The sequence below is a fragment of the Salvelinus alpinus genome, chromosome 5 (genome assembly GCF_045679555.1).
Source record: "Salvelinus alpinus chromosome 5, SLU_Salpinus.1, whole genome shotgun sequence".
NCBI lineage: Eukaryota > Metazoa > Chordata > Actinopteri > Salmoniformes > Salmonidae > Salvelinus > Salvelinus alpinus.
Genome location: NC_092090.1, coordinates 62,945,822 through 62,971,307, shown reverse-complemented (window position 1 = coordinate 62,971,307; position 25,486 = coordinate 62,945,822). Strand labels below are relative to the sequence as shown.

The 25,486-nt window shown below is 42.9% G+C and overlaps 2 protein-coding genes across 3 annotated transcripts in view; one reads left to right on the top strand and one right to left on the bottom strand.

Moving 5' to 3' along the window:
• Positions 1-106: 106 nt before the first annotated feature.
• Positions 107-10,780, top strand: LOC139576491 (E3 ubiquitin-protein ligase ARK2C-like). 2 transcript variants are annotated; one of them, XM_071402655.1, is made up of 8 exons: positions 107-365; positions 4,532-4,847; positions 5,149-5,277; positions 5,506-5,635; positions 5,915-6,019; positions 6,290-6,385; positions 6,954-7,057; positions 7,193-10,780. In XM_071402655.1, exons 1-8 carry the CDS (start codon positions 305-307, stop codon positions 7,308-7,310), a joined length of 1,059 nt encoding a protein of 352 aa, XP_071258756.1. In that variant the 5' UTR covers positions 107-304; the 3' UTR covers positions 7,311-10,780. The 2 variants fall into 2 exon arrangements, with proteins under 2 accessions (XP_071258756.1, XP_071258755.1); XM_071402654.1 differs by having other exon boundaries at positions 5,146-5,277.
• LOC139576495 (lipoxygenase homology domain-containing protein 1-like) overlaps positions 10,176-25,486 on the bottom strand; it is a 47,407-nt gene continuing 32,096 nt past the window's right edge. Inside the window, exons 27-43 of the mRNA XM_071402659.1 lie at positions 25,243-25,407; positions 24,772-24,953; positions 22,965-23,081; positions 22,558-22,720; positions 22,303-22,457; positions 20,604-20,816; positions 20,324-20,441; positions 20,023-20,231; positions 19,629-19,814; positions 19,308-19,435; positions 18,007-18,124; positions 14,953-15,130; positions 14,650-14,835; positions 14,231-14,401; positions 13,773-13,911; positions 13,395-13,550; positions 10,176-13,303 (exon numbers count right to left, since the gene is read on the bottom strand). Coding sequence (XP_071258760.1) covers positions 12,823-13,303; positions 13,395-13,550; positions 13,773-13,911; positions 14,231-14,401; positions 14,650-14,835; positions 14,953-15,130; positions 18,007-18,124; positions 19,308-19,435; positions 19,629-19,814; positions 20,023-20,231; positions 20,324-20,441; positions 20,604-20,816; positions 22,303-22,457; positions 22,558-22,720; positions 22,965-23,081; positions 24,772-24,953; positions 25,243-25,407 — 3,065 coding nt within the window. The 3' untranslated portion in view covers positions 10,176-12,822. The remainder of the gene's footprint in view (positions 13,304-13,394; positions 13,551-13,772; positions 13,912-14,230; positions 14,402-14,649; positions 14,836-14,952; positions 15,131-18,006; positions 18,125-19,307; positions 19,436-19,628; positions 19,815-20,022; positions 20,232-20,323; positions 20,442-20,603; positions 20,817-22,302; positions 22,458-22,557; positions 22,721-22,964; positions 23,082-24,771; positions 24,954-25,242; positions 25,408-25,486) is intronic.

The window sequence follows — 25,486 nt, the reverse complement described above, 5'->3', positions numbered from 1 at the left end:
ATGACAGGCTGTAATTTCAAAGCATTACTGCCATCTACTGCAGCGGAGTTCACTTATCTATGAATAACTCTGTCTGAAAAAACATTCTACAGGGGTTATGGCGCAACCTAGTGGCTATTTGTGGTACTTTACATTTCCTAAATGTTCTTTCAGAAAACACCGAGCCATCGACGCTTTGTCACCGAAGCAGCTGCCTGCCAGCACAGTGCTTGCTAGATCCGCTTGAATGTAGAAAGATTGAAACGGATCATCCGCATGGGATATTTGTCTCTCAAAAACCCAGCGGCAAGAAAAGGATCCAAGGATGGTTTTAGTGCATGTCGGATATCTGGTTCTTCCTGTATTTGGCTCAGTAAGAAATAGAGGTATTTATATTTATTAATCTTTAACACTTACATGTCATGTGCTATGTTCATCTTAATACCACTGGAGCTGCTCGCAAATCTCTTTAGAATCCATTCCAACGTGTTGTTGACCAGCGTTACATTTGATTAACAATTGCAAGACCATACTACACATCTTGGTAGTATGGGTCTGGTCCTATTTGCCTATATATATATATATATTTTATTTTTTTTCTTCTCAAATCGAGATGTAGATAACGCTAGCTGTTGACAGCTAACTACTGTAGCTAGTTAGCGCGTTGACCAATGCTATTTAGCTAATGCTAGCTAAACGTTTCGCTATTTTTGGACATTATATATTGTAGCTAGCTAGTCAGTTCCATTTTAATAAATACTTTACCAATTAACATTAATGGCAGTGGTGTAATGTCAGACCACAGAGAGTAATGCGTGAAACATGTTTGAAGGTTAGCTAGCGCGTTCTCTGCAGGTTAGGTTACTGGATAACCTATTTAATCCCAGGATGATGTCATTTGGAGATCATCTTTACTGCTTGCCGAGAGGGTTTTGCGACAAATTCAATTAGCTACGGTAATCTATACAATTGTATATCACAACTATAGTAGTTTACAAACAGGCAAAATTGACATTTCAAATTTAAGGAAGCTCTTTAAACACGTCGTAGCTAGGTAGGATGTTTTTCCAATATTTAAAACAAGCTATCCACCAGGTGATTTTGCACAAGTCATTTCCCGTTGATTCAATACCAAAACATACCGTTTCATAAACCATTTAGGCTACAGTGTAGCGTATAAACTAAATTCATACACTGGCATCAATGATTTCACATTGTGCTTTTATTTCTGTTCTTATTTCCTGTTTCATAGTATCGAGGCTGGCTCTACATTCTGCATTTATCAGATCTTTGTCGTCCCCCCCATTCTGTAGCTAATGATCATCTGCTGCTGTGTGGTGTGGCGTGGCCTGTTCTCTGTATTTAGCTGTATTGTGAATCCCTTCTTCATTTCCTATTTCCATCAGAAGACATTGCTATTATTTTGTTTAAACGCCCCCAAGAATGTACCATTCACCCACAATTCATTGTTGTGAAAAAAAACAAAATTGCTAACACCTGTTGTCTTTTTCTGTAAAGTAGTTGTATTGTTAACCCATTTGTAGCTCTTTTAGAGAATCAAATAAATGTAATTGTGTACCGCCCATCCAGTCTTGATATACAACATGCTGTAAATTCCTGTAAAGTGGATACATTTTGCAATTGTTTCGATTTCTGCACTGCTTTACTGAAGACCAGAATTTGGTAAATTTGGTAAAGTAATGGTAGCAAATGCTCCTATTGGCATTCTTACATGACATGTAAATCCTATACTTTTTTATATTATGACACACACACAATTAGGATTATCCCTAGAGTGGTCATCTGAGTGATAAAAAATGGACAACACATCAAAATTGATTAAATACTGGTACACTGTACCTCTTCCCAACAACCTGTCATAACCGTCTCGAATTGTGTAACACTTTGTTCTTCTTGAGAAGGAGCAAAAAACGAATTCTATGAGTAGTAGATACTCACTGGTGGTTAATCACTTCCTAATGATCCACTAACAAAGGTGCAAAATGCTATCCATTTCACAGGGATGCCTATCTCCTGCACTGCTACAGTAAATCCTCTAGTTGAGTAATAACGTCTTTTATTGTTTGGTTGTGGTCGCTCTTTACCCTTTGTTCTGGTAATAGTACTTTCAATGCATGGTCATGTTATGATTCATATGATTTAGTTTTTTTTTTTTTTTTTACATTGAATAGTAAATTCCAATGTAATTTTTCTGTGGTAAAGATGTACCCTGCTGTACTGTGCTGTAGCCAACCACATCTGCTCATTGGATGCTGCTTTTGTTCTTTTTAACCCTTTCATGGAGCATGGTGAGCCTTGCCTTCAGTCTATGTTGTTTATTTTTGTTGCATGGTATTTATATTATTATTATTACAACAACCAAAACACAAATTCCACATATACTAATATTTTCCAATAAAGAATATAGTATTTTTCCTAACCTTCAGTGTGCTTCTTGCTGATTTCCATTTGTTGTCTTTATCCCTCCTCTCGTCCCTACCTGCCCACCTCCACCCCACCCACCTCTCCCGCTGTGACAAAGATAGACGATTTCCTTGCATTTCTCATCACAAGGCCTGAATGAGTCTATCCCTGTCATTAATGGCGATTCTACTACTGAGACAATTGAAAGTGCAGCGCGCCTCTGATCCTTGGATCAAATGCTAATTTAGCAGGCCTAACTCATTCTCATTCATTAGTGACTGGTAATGAGCTGAATGTGATATTTTAAAAACCCACCACCACAATCGGATGTTTCTGAAAGTTGTCAAGATTAGACTCATGACTATTTTCCTAGGCATTTCGTAGCACTGCACCTTCAAATCTACTCCAACTTAATGATCCAAATGCAATGTAGACACTTGCCTATTTCTCAACTGTAGGGGTTTCACCTGTTTTCATCTGAATGTGTTATCCACTCTTCCACAAACACTTTAGTATGTTCATATTAAAAAAGAGCCTAGCAACTGAAGGTGACACAAAGGACTCGATGTAGGTTCGCCCCAAAATGTTGGTGCTAGGCTGCATATATCTCAGTGGATAGATTTAATTTGATGGTCTTTTTCCATGACTTCTCTTGCTGCTCGAGTCCAAACTAAATTTTTCCGCCATGGAGAACATATCACAGACCATGAAGTATTGTCCTATGAATTGTGTGTTCTCCCCTTTCAAATATATTTTGTCATATTGGCATCAATGTCACAATGTAGCCTAGGCCTACTTCACGTAAATTGAAAGCCATTCCTTCTCACAATCAATGTTATTTCCATTAGAATTGTCAGCCCTGTCTATCCATATATATATATATACATACACACACACACACAGTATTAAAACCAAGACAGTGCACTGTAGTACATTGGTAGCATCTGGTTCTCCCTCTCGAGCCTCAACAGCAGCCTGTTCTCTTCAGCTGCCAAATAGCTGTGGTTAAGAAGAGGGGGAAAAGTACTGAGATGGCATGCAATGCATTCAAGCTATTTCCCCTGAACCAAGGAATCTACATATGGGAAAGCTTCGGGTAGCACTCTGTGTCTGAGTGATAGAAAGAGCCATAGGCAGTATGTAAATCGATACTGATTTCTGGTGGGAGATAGACAAATACGTTGTAGGCTTTATGTAGCCTAGGCCTATAAAGCCTTAACATTTTGCTGATAGAGACATATGGGTAGTGATACACTTATTTTCGTTTAGCCTTTATTTAACTGGGCAAGTCAGTTAAGAACATATTCTTATTTACAATGACGGCATGCCCCGGCCAAACCCTAACGACACCGGGCCAATTGTGCGCCGCCCTACGGGACTCCCAATCACAGCAGGTTGTGATACAGCCTGGAATCAAACCAGGGTCTGTAGTGACGCCTCTAGCACTGAGATGAAGTGCCTTAGACCGCTGTGCCACTCGGGAGCCCAACATAAACATTCACAGTGTTGTACTATATAATATAGCCTTGTTTTACCCACAGTTCAACAGGTGAGAACGTTCTCAGAAAAAGGACTCACTCACAGCAGTCATCACATTGGTAAAATCCTCAGTGATTTATAATGGAGAAACAGTTATATTACAATAAAAAACTCTTAGGGATAGATGTTCTGTTTTTTTTGTCCTGTGGATTAGTGGTTGATCAGCAGAATGTCACACAGTAGATCTAGAAACACTTCTGACAGCAGTTGTGCACTTCTATCAAATGGATTCAAGGTCGTTCTCATATATTACACAGCCTAATTTGGAAACAACTTGAATACACAATTTAAATGCACAGTCCTGGCTACGCCCATTGCCGAAGAGTCAGATGTCCAGAGGTGAGGTTCCAAACAGAGGGTCAAATGTGACATGATGCCATAAAAGACCATTCATGTTTGGAAAAATTAACATTTTCCATGCAGATTGAATGTGTTGCTTCACCATAGGTAAGATTTGGGGCTTTTGTAAAGATCATCCTACAGAAACACAATTACATCACACAAACAAACACTCCACATCTCATACACAATTTATTCTAACCTACCGTTTCTCTCTCAGGTGTCTAACTCCCTCTTGATGTTTCCACAGGATCCCTCTTTAACCGGCAGCAGCATAGCCATGCTACCTCTTGCCGGCACTTCCAGCTAGGCCCCCATGCCCCGCTGCCCATTGACTTCCCCATGCCCCACCCAGGTCAGCCCCAGTCGGGCATAAACCCCCACCTGGCTCCCTCTGGCCACCAGCATCCTCCCCAGCTCCACTCGCCCCTCAACCCCTTACCCCCCACACCCCAGTTCCAGGACCTCTTGGTCCCCACTTTCCTACCTCAGGCCTTACACCAGCAATACCTCCTCCAACAGCAGATCCTAGAAGCCCAGAACCGCCGCATCATGCCACCTTCAAGGTATGGGGACTTGGTTTCTGGCTATGCACGCCACTACTGTATTAACTAGGGAACCTCCATAAGCTTTAGAAATGTCATGTTCTGTACGAACAGCTATATTTTGATGCAACCCCCAAAATCTGTACAGTTTAATAATGTGCCCCTGGTAAAGGAGTAGTTAACCCCAAAGTTTGGCATGTGTTTTCATACTTCAAAAGTGCTTTTAAGTTGAGTCCAGATTTCCATGGCGTCTGTGGAACCACACAACAGATTGCAAGGAATTTAACGTGTACAGAAACTTTTGGTTGTCCTGTGTCAGCAGACGCACCCCAGAGAGAATGCCCCACCAGCCCCACAGACTGCGGCTGGGGTACGAGTTTGTTCCTGCCCTCCATGTCCCCCCACAGCCTGTTGGCCAGCAGCCTCGCTACCTGGCCGAAGGCACAGACTGGTAAATAACACACTAGCTTGTGCTCATACAATAGTGTGGCTTCATAGTTAAGTCTAATACATTACTCCTGAACAATGGATAATCTTCATTTCAAATTTGAGTCCCCTCCCACAGGCATGATGTAATCCAATGACAATCAATGTTGAATTGTTGATCGGTCTGTGAAATGGGCCCAGTGTTTAATTGGTTCTTCTCTCTTCTTTCCTCCTGTCCTGTGTGGTTGGTCAGGGACCTGAGTGTGGACGCGGGGCTGCCCCCCCACCAATACCACGTCCGCCCACTTCCCCAGCACTTTCAACACTACCTGACCTCTCCCCGGATGCATCACTTCCCCAGGAACAGCACCTCCACCCAAGTGGTGAGAACATCGCAACAATTTTTGTCATGGAATTTAAATGATCAGAATGGACAGCCCCATTTTTAAAGTGACGTTTCATGATCTGCGCTGCTGGTGTCCATATTGGCTAAACCACCTGGAGTGTTTGATTTGGTATTCACACCATAGATCATTGGATAGACAGGATTCAGGGATGGCAGGCAGGAAGCAGTATGAAATGCAAAGATGTTTTCTCAGAGATGAGTTGAGGAGAATGTATCCAGATTACTCCCTTACTGTCTCTCTGTATGTTCTCTCTAGGTTGTCCATGAGATCAGAAACTACCCGTATCCTCAGTTACACCTGCTGGCCCTGCAGGGCCTCAACCCCTCCCGCCATGCATCCGCTGTGAGAGAGAGCTACGAGGTACAGTCATCCCAGTCACACGGCCAAGTCCCATCAACCCCGTCACACTATCACCCCGTCACACATACACTCTCACCTCTCACACATCCGTCCCTGCCTCTGTGTGACCAATGCTGTGGACAGCCTCATGTGGGACTGATCTTCTAATTTCCGCTAGTTCTGTGCTCCAGATGCTTCCGAATCCAAAAAAACATAGTTTTATTTTGTTTTGTTCTTTTTATCGTACTGAAAGAAGATAGTTAATGGTCTTTCCCCATATGTTGCCTGTAGGAGCTACTGCAGCTGGAGGACAGGTTGGGCAGTGTGAACCGAGGGGCCATCCAGACCACTATTGAAAGGTTCACCTTCCCTCACAAATATAGGAAGGTAAGACTATGCCCTCATAAGTTGTGTTGGTAACGGATGTACTGCGGTAGTAAATATAATAGAGTACCATAGAGTAGAATGACACAGACGAACATTACCATCTCATTTTAGGTCATTGTTAGCCACATTATCTCTGCGAAGAATACTGTCTGCTTCCACTCCAAACAGACTTATTCAGACTATCTGGTCCGGAGTGTACCCGATTTAAGACCAAGGATGACTCATCTTGTAGGTGAAAGGACCAATTATTATAAAGCTGTGCAAGTCTGATTTGAATCTACTGTACAGTATGTGAAAGAATCATAAGCATTACATTTTAATGATCCAATGAGACAGGAACCCGAAAGACACTTTTTAAATTGTGTCTTCTGCAGCGTACTGTATGCCGTGTTAGGACGATGGTTCTAAACAGGGTTTTTCAGGACAGCCGTTAGTCATATATCAGAACTACATTATGAGGACTTCAACCATAACTATTTTCATGTGAACTATCAATACTTTGCGAATGAAAATGAGAGATACATTGCTAATGGTAATTGTCGCTGTTGTTGTATATTCTATTTTCCAGAGAATACCCCAGGACCTGAAGCTAGGGCTGGAGGACGAGGAACTGGATACAGATGAGAAGTGTACTATCTGTCTATCAATGCTGGAGGATAGAGAGGATGTCAGGTGGGTCTAGTCAAAATGCTAATGAACGTTTGGTGTCATGGAAGGTTTGGTGCCAACACATAGTACAGTTTGCAGATCTCTGTGTATCTATGGTCATTCGTATTAACACTCTTCGACATCTTCCTCCACCAACAGGAGATTACCCTGCATGCACCTCTTCCACCAGGCGTGTGTAGACCAATGGCTGGCCACCAGTAGGAAATGCCCCATATGCCGGGTGGACATTGAGACCCAGTTGACACCAGACAGCTGATGCCTCCTCTCCCTGCCCCTTCCTGTAATAACCCATAGCATCCCTAGGAGGAGCGCTGCCAAACGTCCCCCTTCCCACCCGCATCACTTATGAGCCTGCCTTCTGAGCCAGTCGAAGAAGACAATGAATGGAAGGGGACGAGGGAGCGGGGGAGGGAGGGATTAAGAAACCACACTGATCAAACAATAGAGAAATAAAACAGGCCGATGGATGGAGAGAGGCAGAAGGGTGGCAGAATATATAGACAGGTGCTGGGGCTTGATGAGTCTCCATCGGGTTGTGCACAGTAGCATTCGCTTCTCCATACACCTACTCAAAGATGATTCTCTATCAAACCCCCTAGCATGTGTGTGTATTGTGTTGCTGAGGGTTTATATATAGGCCTATGTTCGACCGCTGATGTGTATTGGTCTTCCTCCGTGTGATGAAACCCAAACGCTGAGCTCTAACTACAGCACATCTGTGCAAAACATGACAAGATATGAAATCAGTAAGGGGATGTTTCTTGAAATGAGCTTCTGTGGCCTAATGCTTATGGTGTAATGGAGTGTAGTAGTCTTGTAATTGATCGCCAGTATTTACAACAGAGTGACCGTGTTGTGTAGCAAGCAAAAATCCCACTTTGAGAAATAAGGTGGGGGAAAATACTCCTATTTAACAAAGGGGAATAGGCGTACAGGCAATGAGGAAGTGCTAGCTATGTACAAAGGCCAAACATTCTGTGGGTTTCCAGTACAGTAGATCTCCGCCATCACAGTGGATGCTAGAGATGCTAACCAGGCATGGCTTCGGTGGTCTGTATTGTGCTGTAGTGGGGCCTCTATAGTGTAGAACAGAGGTCCCAGATATGCATGCTCTATGGCAGGCTTGGGCTGTCTTGTGATTGTGGAGCAGTAGAAAGTCTGCAGTCTCTCTGCATGTGAACCATAAACAGTATGACTCTCTTACTCATCCACGGAGCAGGATGAAGTTTCCCCTAGACGCTGATCTTTGGTCACTGCTGCGTCTCCTCTCCTAATGATTAAGATTAGGATTGGGGGCAGGGGTAAGCTGATTTCAAGAACTGCGCTTATGGGCAATTTCTACTCACAGCCTCGTCCATAGCACGATCTTAAAGGCTGGGGATGCAGTGTCTGTGTCTTGTCTTTAGACGGAATACAATGTAATCCTTTTCTAACATATACCAGTACCTTATTGCCTACAGAACAAGCACATGTGAGTTATACAGTGCATAGCAAACAACCTCTGTTTCGGTTCCCTTAATTTCAATCTCAGTTGCTCCCGTTGTTCGATACAGGAATACAGCTGGTGTTCCTGGGATATATCCAACTAGTTGGCCTTTGTTCTGTGTCCTAGAATGTGTAAGATGGTCCCCCATGATGGTAGTTGTGTATGGTATTGCTAGAACCACTGTAAACGGATCAGTGATGGAAGCTGTTTTCTCTATATCGTGCATGAATCATGTTGGTGTAGTTCACTTGAACGAGGGTTAAAGGGAGAAAAAGCCATTCGTTTGAAAATACCAAACAATTATTCTTACTATTTACATTTTTTTGATTTGTTTAAATTGTTTTCTTCATTTTGGTTTTCTTACTATCAATTTGTTTTGAGCGCTCATGCCAATTTGGACATTGGACCAAGTAAAGCCAAGTCCTTGTCCATTTTTTTACAATTTTGAAGACATGGCTCCAATGCTGCAAAAAAAACAACATATTTATTAATGTAGCTTGTGTTTTGTAAATGCACTAAAATATGGGGTTGCCTGAAGTAGATTTGGTGGTGTGGGGTCTCCTTGTTCTAGCTTATGCGTCTGTGTTCGGTTACACGTATCTTCATGCTTCCTTGTGTACTTTTGGAGGTTGACTTGACTGTGTTGCGTTTTTTATTTACCTTTGTCCAAACCCTCCATCCAAAAAAACTAGACAGACAAACAAGGAGGGTTGCTACTTCACATAGGATGCTGTGAGTTGAAATGCCTTAAGTATTTAACAATCATAATTTATTACTAACCGTAGCTATTGTGGTGGCATATTTCATGTATTTTCTCTCTCGATTTTGCAATTGAATCAATCAATTTATTTAGAAATAACACAATGTAAAAAAATAAATAATAATACCTCATTATGCATTGGTTGGTGGGGATGCTTTGCATGCAAGTTGTGTTTTTCATAAGGAGAACATGTAATTTGGAAGGGTGTAATGTGAGCTGTCTCTAGCCAACGTGGTGCTGTTGATCTTGATTTACATTCCATTCAATGTCATATCGAAGATCCCCCCCCCCCCTGCTTTGATCGAGTGGACAGACTGTGACTAGGTGCAAATGTTTTCGCATGTAAACCTCCTAGCATGGCTATACCCCTTCCTGGCATAGAGGAAATATGATACTGTTTTTTTTCTTCATATTTATCCCTGATCATTACCAGTTTCTCAGTTTGTTATCATTCGTTTTGATTTACCTCGTTTGTATATTTCACCATATCTGAATGTTGGGTGTCTCCATTCAGACCATACATTTCTCTGGCCCAGCTATATTAACTCCTCCCATATGAATGAATAACTCCATTATTAGGTACTTTGTATTGCTGGCAAATGCTGTGTTTGTGTAGTTAGGTTCGAGAGGTGGCGAACATGATAAACTTGTGCTATTGCATCTTATTTATTTCTGGTGTAATACTCTAGTGTGGTTTTACACCTGGGTATAATAAGCTAACCACCTGTTTTCTGTGTGCATTTTCTTAATAATAACAATTTATTAATCCTACATATATCCGATTGGAATGAAGCTGACTGGTCTTATTTTAATTTTTCCTGCTGTCACTGACCTTACCCCATGTCTAGGGCCAAGAGTTTTTCCTGGTCAGGTCACCTGGTCAGGAAAAACTCCTGACTTGCCCTCTGTCCTCCACAGACGGTATACTGCGTTACTGGACAGTAGCCATAGTATTTGAACTCAAGCTGGTGAAGGGGAATGAACAGTAGAATCCTAAAGCACAAGCTTTCTAATGCATGTCCTTCTCAGGTTTTCATATGTGTACATGGGCGTAGCTGTAGACGTGTTTAATATAAGGCTGTACCTTCTTGAATATGACAGATGTTTCTTTGCTGCTGACAAACTGTTGTTTAAACTAACCTGCCAGTGATTAAAGGGAAGTGGTCATCTTTGTACAACACACTGCTGTTTTGCTGTAAACGCGCAATGTTTTATGAGCTGGAGTATTTTATAGACAAAGTATGTATCAATAATATGAAAAGCAATAGCTAAATGATAATGAAGAATAACATGGATCAGTGAATATTGTGGAAAATCTTTAGATTTACTTTTGGTGGATTTTGTACTGTATTTATTACTAATGATGATGCAAAAAGTTGCATAGCTTAACCCAAACTGTTCTGTCTCCTTTTTTTATTTATTGTCTTGTATATGATCTTTTTGTATGTGTTTTTCAAATAAACTGCCCAAAATGCTGAAAGTACCTGGTTAAGGATTATTAAATTCTTCTTTTAAATACTTAACTTCATGACACAAGAATCGGTACAAACGTTTATAAACACAAAGCAAGTATAAAATCTAAATATCAGCAATAATCCCTGACAATTAGGCTAAATGGACACACAGAGCCTGTGCATGAAATACATGTCAACAGTGGTGTATCTAGTCCAGCATGAGTGAATACAATCACATGTTATGAATATGCTTATCATTTGTTTCTATATAGTTATCACCTATGTTCTCTGTTTATGTTTCATAAAGTAAAATATTAAGTAATACAAAAAAAATTCTGATTGAAAAGTACTCCAGAACCCCCCCCCCCCACCACCACCAATACATAAATAGCCGGTCCCAAGTCCCTTAAAACCTCTTAAGGATCGGACCCTTTTTTCCAATTTTTGCCTAAAATGACATACTAAATACATTTACATTACATTTAAGTCATTTAGCAGACGCTCTTATCCAGAGCGACTTACAAATTGGTGCATTCACCTTATGATATCCAGTGGAACAACCACTTTACAATAGTGCATCTAACTCTTTTAAGAGGGGGGGGGCGGTCAGAAGGATTACTTTATCCTATCCTAGGTATTCCTTAAAGAGGTGGGGTTTCAGGTGTCTCCGGAAGGTGGTGATTGACTCCGCTGACCTGGCGTCGTGAGGGAGTTTGTTCCACCATTGGGGTGCCAGAGCAGCGAACAGTTTTAAATCTAACTGCATGTAGCTCAGGACCTAAAGCAAGGATATGCACATTCTTGATACCATTTGAAAGAAAACACTTTGAAGTTTATGGAAATGTGAAATTAATGTAGGATAATATAACACATTAGATCTGGTAAAAGATAATACAAACAAAAAAACACGTTTTCTTTTCTCCATTATCTTTGAAATGCAATAGAAAGGCCATAATAAAACAGAAACAGAAGGGGTTCAAACTTGAAGTCCCTACATTTGAATATAAATGTAGGGACATTTGTAGGGAATCTACAATCCATGCTACATTTTATCTCTGGGACCCCCAGGATGACAAATCAGAGCAAGATTACTGAATGTAAGTACATTATTTACCTTTAGAGGTGAATGTATCAAACCAGTCTCCGTGATAAAAGTTTTGTTGTTGTGCACTCCTCAAACAATAGCATGGTATTTTTTCACTGTAATAGCTACTGTAAATTGGACAGTGCAGTTAGATTAACAAGAATTTAAGCTTTCTGCCCATATAAGACATGTCTATGTCCTGGGACATTTTCTTGTTACTTACAAAGTCATACTAATCACATTAGTGCACGTTAACTCAACCGTCCCGGTGGAGGGACAACGATCCCATAGAGGTTTTAAACCCTAGAGTTGATGTCCACACCTCCTTGGGAAATCTAATTAGCATAATAAACAAATCCCAATAAAAATCTGTCTGTTTAAACTAGAGATATGGTTATTGCATGGGCTGATAATCTACCGCCTCCTACAATGGTGACCTTCCGCATCTGCGGGGTGGCCGAGCTACAGCTGTGTTTGTCAGACCATGAGACATCTCGAAAATCGGTCTTCTCACGAAAACCTTTGTAGCGTCCGAACGGTTTGGCATCCAAACTAATATGACCACTCTATGGAAAGATGACTCTCACGAACACAACGGTCACGTGACTCATCTGAAGTCGGTACCACCGATCTGCCAACTTCTGTCTGTATCGTCTGAACAGTTTGGCTAGGACGCCCACAAGCATCACAAGACTTGTCTGAAGGTAGCCCAGTACCAGTTAAAACAATTAATGGAACAGTATATTTGGAAGTAGTTTTAAGTGTATAAAAAAAAGGGAGTTAAATATGGGTACATTTAAAAAGAAATAAAAAAGAAATCCTGATCTTTGTTATATCTCTCGGATATAGGACAGCCACTTTAAAACAAACTTCCTTTTGATGTATTTTTTCCCCATGTATGAATCTCTTATTCAATGCGTTTCTATGGGCTAATAGCAGTAAGGCCCCCCCTCCCCGGCTTAGAAGGGTTAACATGGATACTTGTCAGTATTTGGGGTAGAGCACTCTTTGTATCTGCCCATCTGCCTTCTGAGGGTCCAACCACTTCCCACACAGGAAGATAGTGGTCACCGAGTTGGCTGTGTTGGTAACCTCTACACACTCCAGGTACCAACCAGAGTTGTGGCTTGAGCCATCATGCTCCACTTTGACCCTCAGCAGCTCCCCTAAATCCAACATCTCCAGAATGAAACGATCTGTTTGTCCTCGCTCAAAAAGGTTTCGGAACTTCTGCTTTAAGGCACGCTTTCCAGAATCCCCATTGGAGCCATATATGGTGATGTAAACGTTAGAGTCAGTTCCGGCCCTTTTGACGTCGCCGGTGATGACGATTATCTCGTATTTGACGGGCACGAGGCTGCGGACCTTGCTGGCAAAGCTCTCAATGGTCTTAAAGCATTCGAAGGTCAGAAACTTGTCCCGTTTGGCTGCTAGAGGGATCTGGGCATCACAGTGGAATAAATACCTGGACAGGAACAGAAAGAGAAGCATAATGACATGAGTTTAGACATGATGAGAAAAATACCTGTCTTTGTTCCCCAGAAGTTTTCACTCACTTGTTTCCAAGTCCCTTCTCTGTCACCACAACTTCCAGGACGTGCCAGAAGGCCTCACCCTTCACCTTCTTGCTGTCTTTAGTCGTGTGCCCCACACAGATGCCAGCTATGTCACCCACATGCTTGGAGGAAAACTCAAATGTGTCTGTGGCTCCACTGAAAAGAGACATCCACAGGATTTTACTCTCCCTTCTTTGATATCTGTAAAATAAGGATTCTTCTAAGCACAGTATGAACTTCACTGTCCTGAAATTAATGGCCTGCTGAAAACAGTAAGATCAAGAGAAGAGAACACCAGAGCACTTGAAAGAGAAGAGAAGATTCTTTAGGGGAACCAATAACAAGAGAATGGCTTGAAGTGTTTCTTTGAGAACCTACCAAAGGAACCTCTTTTTCTTTGAACTATTCTCCAGCACAAACTCCTTTGAACGTCCCCTCTTTCCTTCCAGCACGATCCACACATTCTCCTTGGTGTCTGCGCCATCAGTGTTAGCTGTTGTAGTGGCAATTTCATATTCTGGAGAAAGAATAAAAAAATGCAACATCTTAAATTCTAACTTAATTTATTCATAACATAAGTGCCTGCCGTGTAAAATATAATAATAGATCTACAATCCCTAGCCTAGATGTTAGGTGTAGGGATTGAAAGGAAATGTAAACTGCTCTGGTAGACTACATTCATTTATATGGTGATATTCATTTATATGGAGTATCAATTAACCGAACATTCCAAATGGTAAATCTAATATAGCGGTCATCCACTTATCATGGAACAATCTATTTCTCTGGAGTTTTCTTGGCTCACTAGTCTACATCAGGGTCAGAGGTGAACTCACTGGTCTTGTCACTGAAGTCTAGGATGTCGTTGTTGGCACAGGCCAGCTCTGTCATGATCTGCCCGTCGTCCACATTCTTGGCCAGCCAGCGGCCACATGGGAAACGGAAATTCTGGTCCATGGTCTCATCTTTCACATCAATGTACTCCAGGTGCCAACCCGGAGCAGGACCTGAGAGAAACACAGGTTTATGGCTTATATTCTTGCCTCTACTCCAATCAGCCACTAAAAGACTTAGTTTAGTTTTCCCGTGCTGTAAATCCTGTGTACAGAACTGCAGTTGCCAAGAAATCTATCAATCAAAAGTGAGAAAGAAAGCTCTCCTGTGTCCTGTTTCAGTCTGTTTGGCCACCGCCATCACCGTCATTACCGTTTGTGATAAAACTATGTGGCATGGCACATGAAGACCTGTTCCTCACCCTTGTTGTCGTGCCATACGCGGATCTTGGAAAGCTCTCCCAGGCTGAGGATGTCTGGGAAGCGGAACACGTCTTTTGACTTCCGCTCAAACTTGTTTCTGCTACCGCCCTCCTTTAGTGCCAGCGTACCAGTGTCTCCGTTCTCCCCAAACACTATCAGGAACACGTTGGCATCAGTGCCCGCGCCTGGAAGAGAGGAGGAAAAGGGATATTAAAGATGGTGGAGAAAAAAGGTAGAACTAGGGGGTGCAGGAGTTTTTCCCATGTGGATTTTTGTCCTCATGTGGAGCTGTTGTGACCCACCTCCGATGTCGCTGGTCTGGACCTGGATGATGTAGGTGGTCCTCTCCACCATCTCCTCCTCATCCACCACCGCTGCCAGCTCACAGATCTTAGTCCTTTTGGGCCCTTTGGTCTTCGACAGCCAGTTCTCATTGGTAAACACAGACACCTCCTCTGTAGTCAGGTTATGCATCACGATCTAGAGGACACGTACAGTATGCCATACATACCAGACATTTATATTAACATGCTAATCTATTAGCAGTCTCTCAGGGCAATTTATAGAAACTGTTTTGAGATAAGGCTGAAATAAACACAATACAGGATGGGGGGAACTCCGACCTGAGTTAAGCGCGTGTAAATGGAGCGTAATTCTTTTCTCTCTAAGCATATTCTGACCTTGAACTTAAGCATGAGAATAGGATGCTATTCACCCGCTATTCATTTGGGGTGGAGATCAAATAAATGAAGGTGTGGCGGAAGTGTGTCTACGGCAGCGTTTCCCAAACTCGGTCCTCGGGATTCCAAGGGGTACAAGTTTAAGTTTTTGCCCTAGCACTACACAGCTGATTCAAATAATAAACTAATCATCAAGCTTTGGTTGCAAAAAACAAAACGAGTGTAACGGATGTGAAATGGCTAGCTAGTTAGCGGTGGTGCGCGCTAATAGCCTTTCAATCGGTGAAGTCACTTGCTTTGAGACCTTGAAGTAGTGGTTCCCCTTGCTCTGCAAGGGCCACGGCCTTTGTGGAGCGATGGGTAACGATGCTTCGTGGGTGTCAGTTGTTGATATGTGCAGAGGGTCCCTGGTTCGCGCCCGGGTCGGGGCGAGGGGACGGACTAAAGTTATACTGTTACACGTGCACACCTTGGGGTTCCCAGGACCGAGTTTGGGAAACGCTGGTCTACGGATATGCCTTCTGACCTTGACTTAATTCCCTAATAATTCCACCACCTTTACGAGTGAGGAAACCTTGAACAAGGTCTAGCGAACTTGCCTATTCCAAGTGGAAAAAGCGTTCTACTTTATTTTTCCAAATAGAAATCCAACCATTCAGAGGGCCTCCCGAGTGGCGCAGTGGTCTAAGGCACTGCATCACAGTGCTAGCTGTGCCACTAGAGATCCTGGTTTGAGTCCAGCTGGCCTCGACGGGAGACCCGTTGGGCGGCATACAATTGGCCCAGCATCGTCCGGGTTAGGGGAGGGCTTGGCTGACCGGGACTCCTGTGGCGGGCACATGTACGCTGACACGGTTGCCAGGTGTGCGGTGTTTCCTCTGACATATTGGTGCGGCTGGCTTCCGGGTTAAGCGGGCATTGTGTCAAGAAGCAGTGCGGCTTGGCTGGGTCGTGTTTCGGAGGATGCACGGCTCTCGACCGTCACCTCTCCCGAGTCTGTACAGGAGTTGCAGCGATACCACGAAATTGTGGAGAAAAAGGGGTTAATAAAAAAATAAATCAAAACCATTCTGCATTACAACTTAATAAGAGCTAGGTAAATGAGTAATCTGTTTGGATAAGGGAATTGTAAATATAAATGACACTTGTTTTACATCTATTTGTTGCACCCTCTACAACCACTGTGATTATTATTTGACCATCTTGAAGAACGATTTGGCCTTAATGGCCATGTACTCGTATAATCTCTACCCGGCACAGCCAGAAGAGGACTGGCCACCCCTCAGAGCATGGTTCCTCTCTAGGTTTCTTCCTAGATTCCAGCCTTTCTAGGGAGTTCTTCCTAGCCACCGTGCTTCTACATCTGCATTGCTTTCTGTTTGGGGTTTTAGGCTGGGTGTCTGTATAATCACTTTGTGACATCTGCTGATGTAAAAAGGGCTTTATAAATATATTCAATTGATTGATTTTACCGTATAATCGCTGGAGGAGACAAATGTGAAACCAGTCATATGGCAGCAAACTGAAGCATTGCAACATATCAACTTTCCCACAGTAAAGTTGATGAAATGTTGTGTCATTATGCAGAATTTAAATTGTACAGCCTTTTAACTTGCAGGGATGGGCACTCTCAAATGTCTTAATTATAGGCTACCCCGACTTTCTCTGTTTCCTATTTCTATCATGATAAATATGACCCACTATCAGTATTGATCTGTTTCCTATTTCTATCATGTTAAATATGACCCACTATCAGTATCGATCTGTTTCCTATTTCTATCATGTTAAATATGATCCACTATCAGTATCGACAGTCACTAGGCCTAATAACCACACATATTCAACAGCCAATTTACTGTTGGTTCCCTTCAGTTGGTAGGCTTTAGCCTACATTATCATTCCATTTAATTACATTGTTTTGTTTACCTTCATTTGCTGAGGATCACATGTAGGCTAATTAAATCGTTATGGAGTGGAGCGCAGACCAAGCCGTAACAGTCTGAACCCGACCCATTGGCGCAATAATGGTTAGTGCAGGCAATAGATGATGGTATAGCCTACTATTTTACACTATTTCCCCTATTATAATTCGATGTACACTAAACTTCCAACATTACCATGGGTTGATGAGCTGAATGTGGCAAACCACCGTTTTCTTTATTTCGTGCTTTGAGGCTCTACAAACCAGTTTTTTTTATGATTCATAAATACTTTCCTAAACCTAAATGATCTACAAGATCAGGGTATTTTTTAATCTACCAATTGGTGCTGAAACAGAGACGAATAGGCATATATTTAGATGGCTTTCTTTCATTGATCCCTAATATTCTGAACCCGTTCTCTCGCTATATTCTAGTGAGTCTGTTGACAAAATTCAAACTAAAAAGGTACACCGTATTTAAAGGGATGGCTTACGATAAATGTACTGAAAACCCTATTAGATGAAAACTCCACGAGAAAATCTGTTGACCAGCAAGTGGGAGGGTTTTCGGCAGTTGAATGTAATTTATTCAGAGCGCGCAAGGTAGCCACAGCTGCGGAGTGCGATACACGACTGAATAAGGTAAGTGTTAATACGAAATACTGAGAAGTGCGTATGAAAGGCACGTATAGGAAAGACGTACATTTCCTAAGTCTAAATCGGCCCCTATGAGCACGGTAAGTTTCAGTGCCAACCTTGTCGAGGAACCAGTCAGGGCGACTCCCAGAGCCGTCGATGCGAACCCTGATCTTCTTCAGAGGAGCGATGTCATCTATCTCCAGGTTAAACGTGTCCTCTTGACCTCTCTCAAACCTGTGGAGGAAGACATGGCTAGATAAGGACAAGGGCTCCAATGGTTCGAATAATCGTGTCCAAGAAAAACTAGCCTCTTAAACTCTGACCCCCTCTGGTGGCATTTTCTAAACGATGCATAATACTGTATACTACCCTCACAAAGTACATTTCAGTTTCAAAACTGTAAGTCCTACGAACACATACTGTTAGAAAGGTAAGGACTGTGGGATTCTGATAAAAGTGTCAGAAACAATGTGACAAAATAAGATTTTTTTTGTACAGTGCCCCCCAATTGTCCCCATGTTGGAGAATAAGAGATTTGAAAGTCTAGGTTTGAAATAAATCATGTCATCAATTACTGTTCCAGAAGTATTTTTTTTTATATAAAGAAAATACATTTGTCAGTTCTTTTGGCCTCGAAACATGCGCAAATTCCCATAGGAACACAGCCATTTTAAAAGTGCAGGGCTTGTGCAACGTGCCATGCCTTCATTTATCGTCTTATAGGAATGATATACATATGAGGAGAGAGCTGAAGTCTCTATCCATTCATTGCTATAAATACATCCCCTGTCTGATTCCCAGTTCGTCCACTAGATCGCAGTAGGAGATCACATGACATCTCTTGGCCACTTGAAACCAGTTGCGTCTAGTTTGGGTAGTGAGTCACTGTGCTAAAATGGCTGAACGGAATTTCAAGCCTGACATCTTAAAATGACCTTGGCAATCAAGGCTTTCAAGTTTGTGTTGTTGAAGTAAGACACAGACATGTGAGGAACCTTAAAACGTATTTTCCCATTCACGTTTCCTATTGTAAACGATGAGCTAGATCAACAGCGCATGTGGAGGATGCATACAAGGAAATGTGGATGGAGAAGGAAATGCGTTGCTTTACAATGACTACCAGGGTGTACCCTTTCCATGCATACTAAATGTTTGTACTTTTGGTGACTTGACCTACATTGCATACTCCATGAATATGACCATAGCGTATTATTTATGGCCTTTATGTGAGCCGGTGAAAAAACTTGCCGGCCAAGTCCATGGCCCAAAACAACTGTTTAACAGGCTAGGGTAGGGTACCCCATAATATCATCACATGGACATCCCCCGATGTTGGCCCCCTAATGTTGGTACAGCCCAATACAAGTCAACCCAGTCAACACCAGAGTCATTCTATTGAATGACAGTGTGATGTCACCTGTCCTCATTCTTGGGCAGCAGCATCTCCTCTGTGCTCCCATTGGCTCCAAACACAGACAGGAAGATGTTGGTGTCCGTCCCTGCATCCTGGGTGTCGCCTGTGATGACCGTGGCCACATAGATGATCTGGAGGGGAAACAAACATGTGTCCTGTATTTAAGCCCCATTGAGGTAGCAGAATCTCTTTCAAGGAAGCCCTCACCACGAAGGAGCATCCCAAGCACAGGTATGTATATATGCATATAAACATCCATTCACATTGAAAATACCTCTCTGTCACATAGTGGTATTCAGTGTGTTATTGTCCCAACAAACTTACCTTCCGGACGATATTGATACTGTTGGCATCTAGTACGTTGAACAGTCTGCCGGTGAGACCGTCGCCTCTGTCCTTGGCCAACCAGCACTTACACTGGAAGATGTACTTGATGCCTTTGGTTGGCACAGCAACCGACAGCTCGTCCACCAACCAGCAGCTCTCTGGGGTTGCCCCATTATGACCCAGCTGGAGGGGGGCGAGAAAGAGCAAGAGGGAGAGAAAGAGATAAATATAGGAAGCGAGGAAGAGAGAGAGGTAGAGGCAACCACAAAAGCTGGTACCCTATTAAAATCAAATATCAACCTTATTCTTAGCTTAATCCTAACCCTACATGGGTAATGAACAGCTTCCATTCTAGCTTGACAAGCCTAGTGAGTAGCGTCCTCATCCTTACCTCCACCCTCTTGATCTCTCCCACGTCAGTTCCGTAACACTGGAAGTTCTCCATGGTCCCAGCAGCGAAGCTCTTCTTCCCCTCAGGCAGGTCCAGCCACAGACGCTCCGTCTCAATGTCATTGGGTCCCATGACGATGACATAAACCCTGGCTGTGGTGCTGGCGTCAGGGTCCATAGCAGTAGACACGGTGAAGTGGTAGGGGATGACTGGCCAGCAGGAAGGAAAGAGAACACCCACACAGTGTTTACATGCTCCCAGAGTTTAATGAAGCAACGTTGCAAACAATGTGCTCGCTTACCTGGACCCTCCTCTACGACCACCTTCTTCTTCTTCTTCTTGTTTGCATTTCTGTCCAGCCCTATCTTGGCCTGGGTGCTCTTCTTGTTTGGATCAACGTTCCTCTCACCCTCATAATCCTGGGAAGTGCCAAAACAATCCACTAAAGAACATCACAATGATGCCAACAGTTATGATGAGACTAGAATAGTGCCAGAAGCTCTGGATATTGCTTTGGGGGGGGGGGGGGGGGCTTTACATTCCGCCTGTGAAAAAGTCTAATATAATCCCTGCTACTGTACCTTGATGTAGAAGGTTCTCTCGATGCGTTTGTCCTCCTTCTTCTTGGAAAGCCAACGCTCACACAGGAACATATATACCTCCTCTGTTTCCATGTCCAACACCTCTACCTGGTCCAGGTACCAGTCCGCCCCCATAAATTCGGAGTTGTCGTGGCGGATATGGATCTTAAACACCTGGCCAAGATCCACCGCCTCGATGGAGAACTTATCCACCTGGGAGAGAGAAGAAGAAAGGACCCCATGTAGTGAAGTCAAATTAACCGGTCTGCTCTTAGTGACTACGATGGACTGAGAGAGGCTTGAGGGAATTAGGGACCAGTCCTCCATTACATTAATTAGTTACCATTAATACACAGTGTTAGTATCCCATGGAACTACATGGTAAACTACACTGAACAAAAATATAAACGGAACATGCAACAATTTCTAAGATTTTACTGAGTTACAGTTCACATAATGAAATCAATTGATTTAAATACATGAATTAAGCCCTAATCTATGGATTTCACATGACTGGGAATAAAGATATGCATTTGTTGGTTACAGATATCTTCAAAAAAAAGTAGGGGCGTGGATCAGAAAACCAGTCAGTATCTGGTGTGACCACCATTTGCTTTATGCAGCGAGACACATCTCTTTCGCATAAAGTTGATCAGGCTGTTGATAGTGGGCTTCGGAATGTTGTCCCCCTCCTCTTGAATGGCTGTGCGAAGTTGCTGGATATTGGTGGGAACTGGAACACACTGTCGTACACGTCGATCCAGAGCATCCCAAACATGCTCAATGGGTGAAATGTCTGGTGAGTATGCAGGCCATGGAAGAACTGGGACATTTTCAGCTTCCAGGAATTGTGTACATGATGTTTGCCATCTACCTGGTACAGTTGAAACCAGGATTCATCCGTGAAGAGCATACTTCTCCAGCGTGCCAGCGGCCATCAAAGGTGACCATTTGCCCACTGACATCGGTTATGATGCTGAACTGCAGTCAGGTCAAGCCTCTGGTGAGGACAACAAGCACACAGAGGAGCTTCCCTGAGACGGTTTCTGACAGTTTGTGTAGAAATTCTTTGCTTGTGCAAACCCCCAGTTTCATCAGCTGTCCGGGTGACTGGTCTCAGACGATCATGCAGGTGAAGAAGCCGGATGTGGAGGTCCTGGGCTGACGTGGTTACACGTGGTCTGCGGTTGTGAGGCCAGTTGGACGTACTGCCAAATTCTCTAAAACGACATTGGAGGAGGCTTATGGTAGAGAAATGAACATTAAATGATCTGGCAACAGCTCTGGTGGACGTTCCTGCAGTCAGCATGCCAATTGCACACTCCCCCAAAACTTGACACATCTGTTGCATTGTGTTGTGTGACAAAACTACACATTTCTGAGTGGCCTTTTATTGTCCCCAGCACAAGGTGCACCTGTGTAATGATCATACTGTTTAATCAGCTCCTTGATATGCCACACCTGTCAGGTGGATGGATTATCTTGGCCAAGGAGAAATGCTCACTAACAGGGATGTAATCAAATTTGTGCACAACATTTGAGATAAATAAGCTTTTTGTGCATTTGGAAAACTCTGGGATCTTTTATTTCTCATGAAACATGGGACCAACACTTTACATGTTGCGTTTATATTTTTGTTCAGTATATATGGTATCTTTGCAACTTAATCTAAAGTGTTACCAAATAATAACACACATACTGCCCCTCTTTCAAACTTGTTGCTGTTGCTCTCAGACTTGCTGAGTTTGCGTTCCCCCGTGTCTCCCAGGTCTCCGTAGATGGTGAGAAACACCTTGGCGTCGGTCCCTCCTCTGTACATGTCACCCGTTCTCACAGACACCTTATAGGTGTGAGCTGGAGAACATTAAAGGCAGTCATTAATGTAAATTCAATGTAACAGAACAGGAGGGAGGATATCTCTCATATGACCATGTATAGGCAGCTAGGGACCTACTTTCAAGGGCATCCTCCACCTCCATCTCTGTGTGTTTCAGTTTCCCTTCCTTCAGCAGTTTCTCTGTGATAATATCAGAGGGAACGAGCTCTCTCACCGTCTCCCCATCGTCATCTGACTTGGCCAACCAGCGCTCACACGGTAAGATGGTCGTCTCCGAACCCTGAGGGCAGCCATGTTGGAAGGGTTTTGATTAGTTTAAAGGATTATACTTTCATTATCTGATTGGACGGAATAGATGAACACAATGGGGTGAAGATTACTGTAGGTGACGCTATTGCCAAACCTCACTCTCCTGTCATCTCAGAGATGAGAAGCAGAGAGAGTGAATGGGACAAAATAAGACACAGCCCATTCATGAGTGAACGAGGACAGGGGAGAGGGAATGAGACACGGTTCTTCAGTACCTTTCCCTTCCTGAGTAGGCGTCTGATCTCCACTCTGTCAAGGTGCCAGCCGGGGTTGGTGCCCCTGTTGTCGTGGCCAATACGGATCTTCTCAATGACATCACCCACATCCTCCAACTACAGGCACATACAGTACCAGTCAAAAGTTTGGACACACCTACTCATTCCAGGATTTTTCTTTATTTTCACTATTTTCTACATTGTAGAATAATAGTGAAGACATCAAAACTATGAAATAACACATCTTGAATCATGTAGTAACCAAAATAGTGTTAAACAAATCAAAAGATATTTAATATCAAAGTAGCCACCCTTTGCACACTCTTGGCATTCTCTCAACCCCCTACAAGAGGCAGTCGCCTGGAATGCATTTCAATTAACAGGTGTGCCTTATTAAAAGTTAATTAGTGGAATTTCTTTCCTTCTTAATGCATTTGAGCCAATCAGTGTTGTTGTGACAAGGTAGGGGGGTATGCAGAAGATAGCCCTATTTGGTAAAAGACCAAGTCCATATTATGGCAAGAACAGCTCAAATAAGCAAAGAGAAATGACAGTCCATCATTACTTTAAAACTTTAAGGCCAGTCAATGTGGAAAATTTCAAGAACTTTGAAAGTTTCTTCAAGTCCAGCCGCAAAAAACATCAAGCGCTAACTGGCTCTCATGAGGACCGCCACAGGAAGACCCAGAGTTACCTCTGCTGCAGAGGATAAGTTCATTAGAGTTACCAGCCTCAGAAATTGCATCCCAAATAAATAATTCACAGAGTTCAAGTAAAAGACATCTCAACATCAACTGTTCAGAGAAAACTGAGTGAATCTGGCCTTCATAGTTGAACTGCTGTAAAGAAACCACTACTAAAGGACACCAATATTAATAAGAGACTTTCTTGGGCCAAGAAACATGAGACATGTCTGTCCTTTGGTCTGATGAGTCCAAATGTGAGATTTTTGGTTCCAACCGCCGTGTCTTTGTGAGAGGCAGAGAAGGTGAACGGATGATCTCCGCATGTGTTGTTCCGAACCGTGAAGCATGGAGGAGGATGTGTGATGATGTAGGGGTGCTTTGCTAGTGACACTGTCTGTGAATTATTTTAAATTCAAGGCACACTTAACCAGCATGGCTACCACAGCATTCTGCAGCAATACGCCATCACATCTGGTTTGCGCTCAATGGGACTATCATTTGTTTTTCAACAGGACAATGACCCAATACACCTCCAGGCTGTGTAAGGGCTATTTGACGAAGAAGGAGAGTGATGGAGCGCTGCATCAGATGACCTGGCCTCCACAATCACCCGACCTCAACCCAATTGAGATGGTTTGGAATGAGTTGGACTGCAGAGTGAAGGAAAAGCAGCCAACTCAGCTCAGCTCAGCATATGTGGGAACTCCTTCAAGACTGTTGAAAAAGCATTCCAGGTGAAGCTGGTTGAGAGAATGCCAAGCGCGCGCTTAGCTGCCATCAAGGCAAAGGGTGGCTACTTTCAAGAATCTAAAATCTAAAATATATTTTGATTTGTTTAACACTTTTTTTTGTTACTACATGATTCCATGTGTTATTTCATAGTTCTGATGTCTTCACTGTTATTCTACAATGTAGAAAATAGTAAAAATAAAGAAAAACCCGTGAATGAGTAGGTATGTCCAAACTTTTGACTGGTACTGTATATCAGATAGCACATTAGATTAAATGCCATCCACATTTACATTTCCTTGGCATATACTGTATGTAAACACTTATTTTCTCAAATGTATATAATTTGTAAGGTTTAAGACAGGAACAGTCATATACGCTCGCACACACACCTCCACGATAAACATATCCTCAGCTCCTCTCTCGAAGAACAGCCTTCTCTCTCTCTTGTTGACACACAGGTGTTTCTGCTGGGTGCAGAGGCCCTTCCAGCCGTAGAGAACTATAAACACATCTGCATCTGTCCCAGCACCAAACACATCACTTGTGTACATCTTGATCTCATAGGGGACAACTGAAAAGCGAAATGAGATGGTTTGATGTCACTATGACAGATCAGTAGTCACCGACCCCAGTCCTAAAGTGTCACAGCTACAGAGCATAGGGCTTATTCATCTCCTCCTGGTGAACAGTGGATTAGTTGAATACTGTAGGTTATTTAGTGCTTGGCACTGGAACAACAGGCTGCACACCCAAGCAAACAATTCTTGACAGCAAAGCACATTGTAAGGATCCCTGGAAAGTGTTGTAAAAACATAGTATCATACTCCATACCTGTTTAAATGTTAAAGAGCATGACTTACATGGCACGTAGAGTTCAGTCTGGAGCTCGTTGGGGTACAGGTCTCTCACTATGGCACCATCATCCTCTCCGTTATCTAGCCAACGGCCACATGGGAAACGGAGTCTCTGGCCCTGAGAGGGGGCGTCGATCTCCACCCAGTCCAGAAACCAACCAGGAGAGCCACCTTGGCACCAGACACAAACACAGTGGTCATGAGGTCAGGGGTTTCATAGGGATGTTTGTATTCTTTTCAACTTTGTTAA

Coding starts and splice junctions, on each gene's coding strand:
- LOC139576491 (XM_071402654.1), top strand. CDS start 305: ATGGTTTTAGTGCATGTCGGATATCTGGTTCTTCCTGTATTTGGCTCA. Junction 366..4,531: donor TGGCTCAGTAAGAAATAGAG/GTATTTATATTT, acceptor ATGTTTCCACAG/GATCCCTCTTTAACCGGCAG. Junction 4,848..5,145: donor CGCATCATGCCACCTTCAAG/GTATGGGGACTT, acceptor GTCCTGTGTCAG/CAGACGCACCCCAGAGAGAA.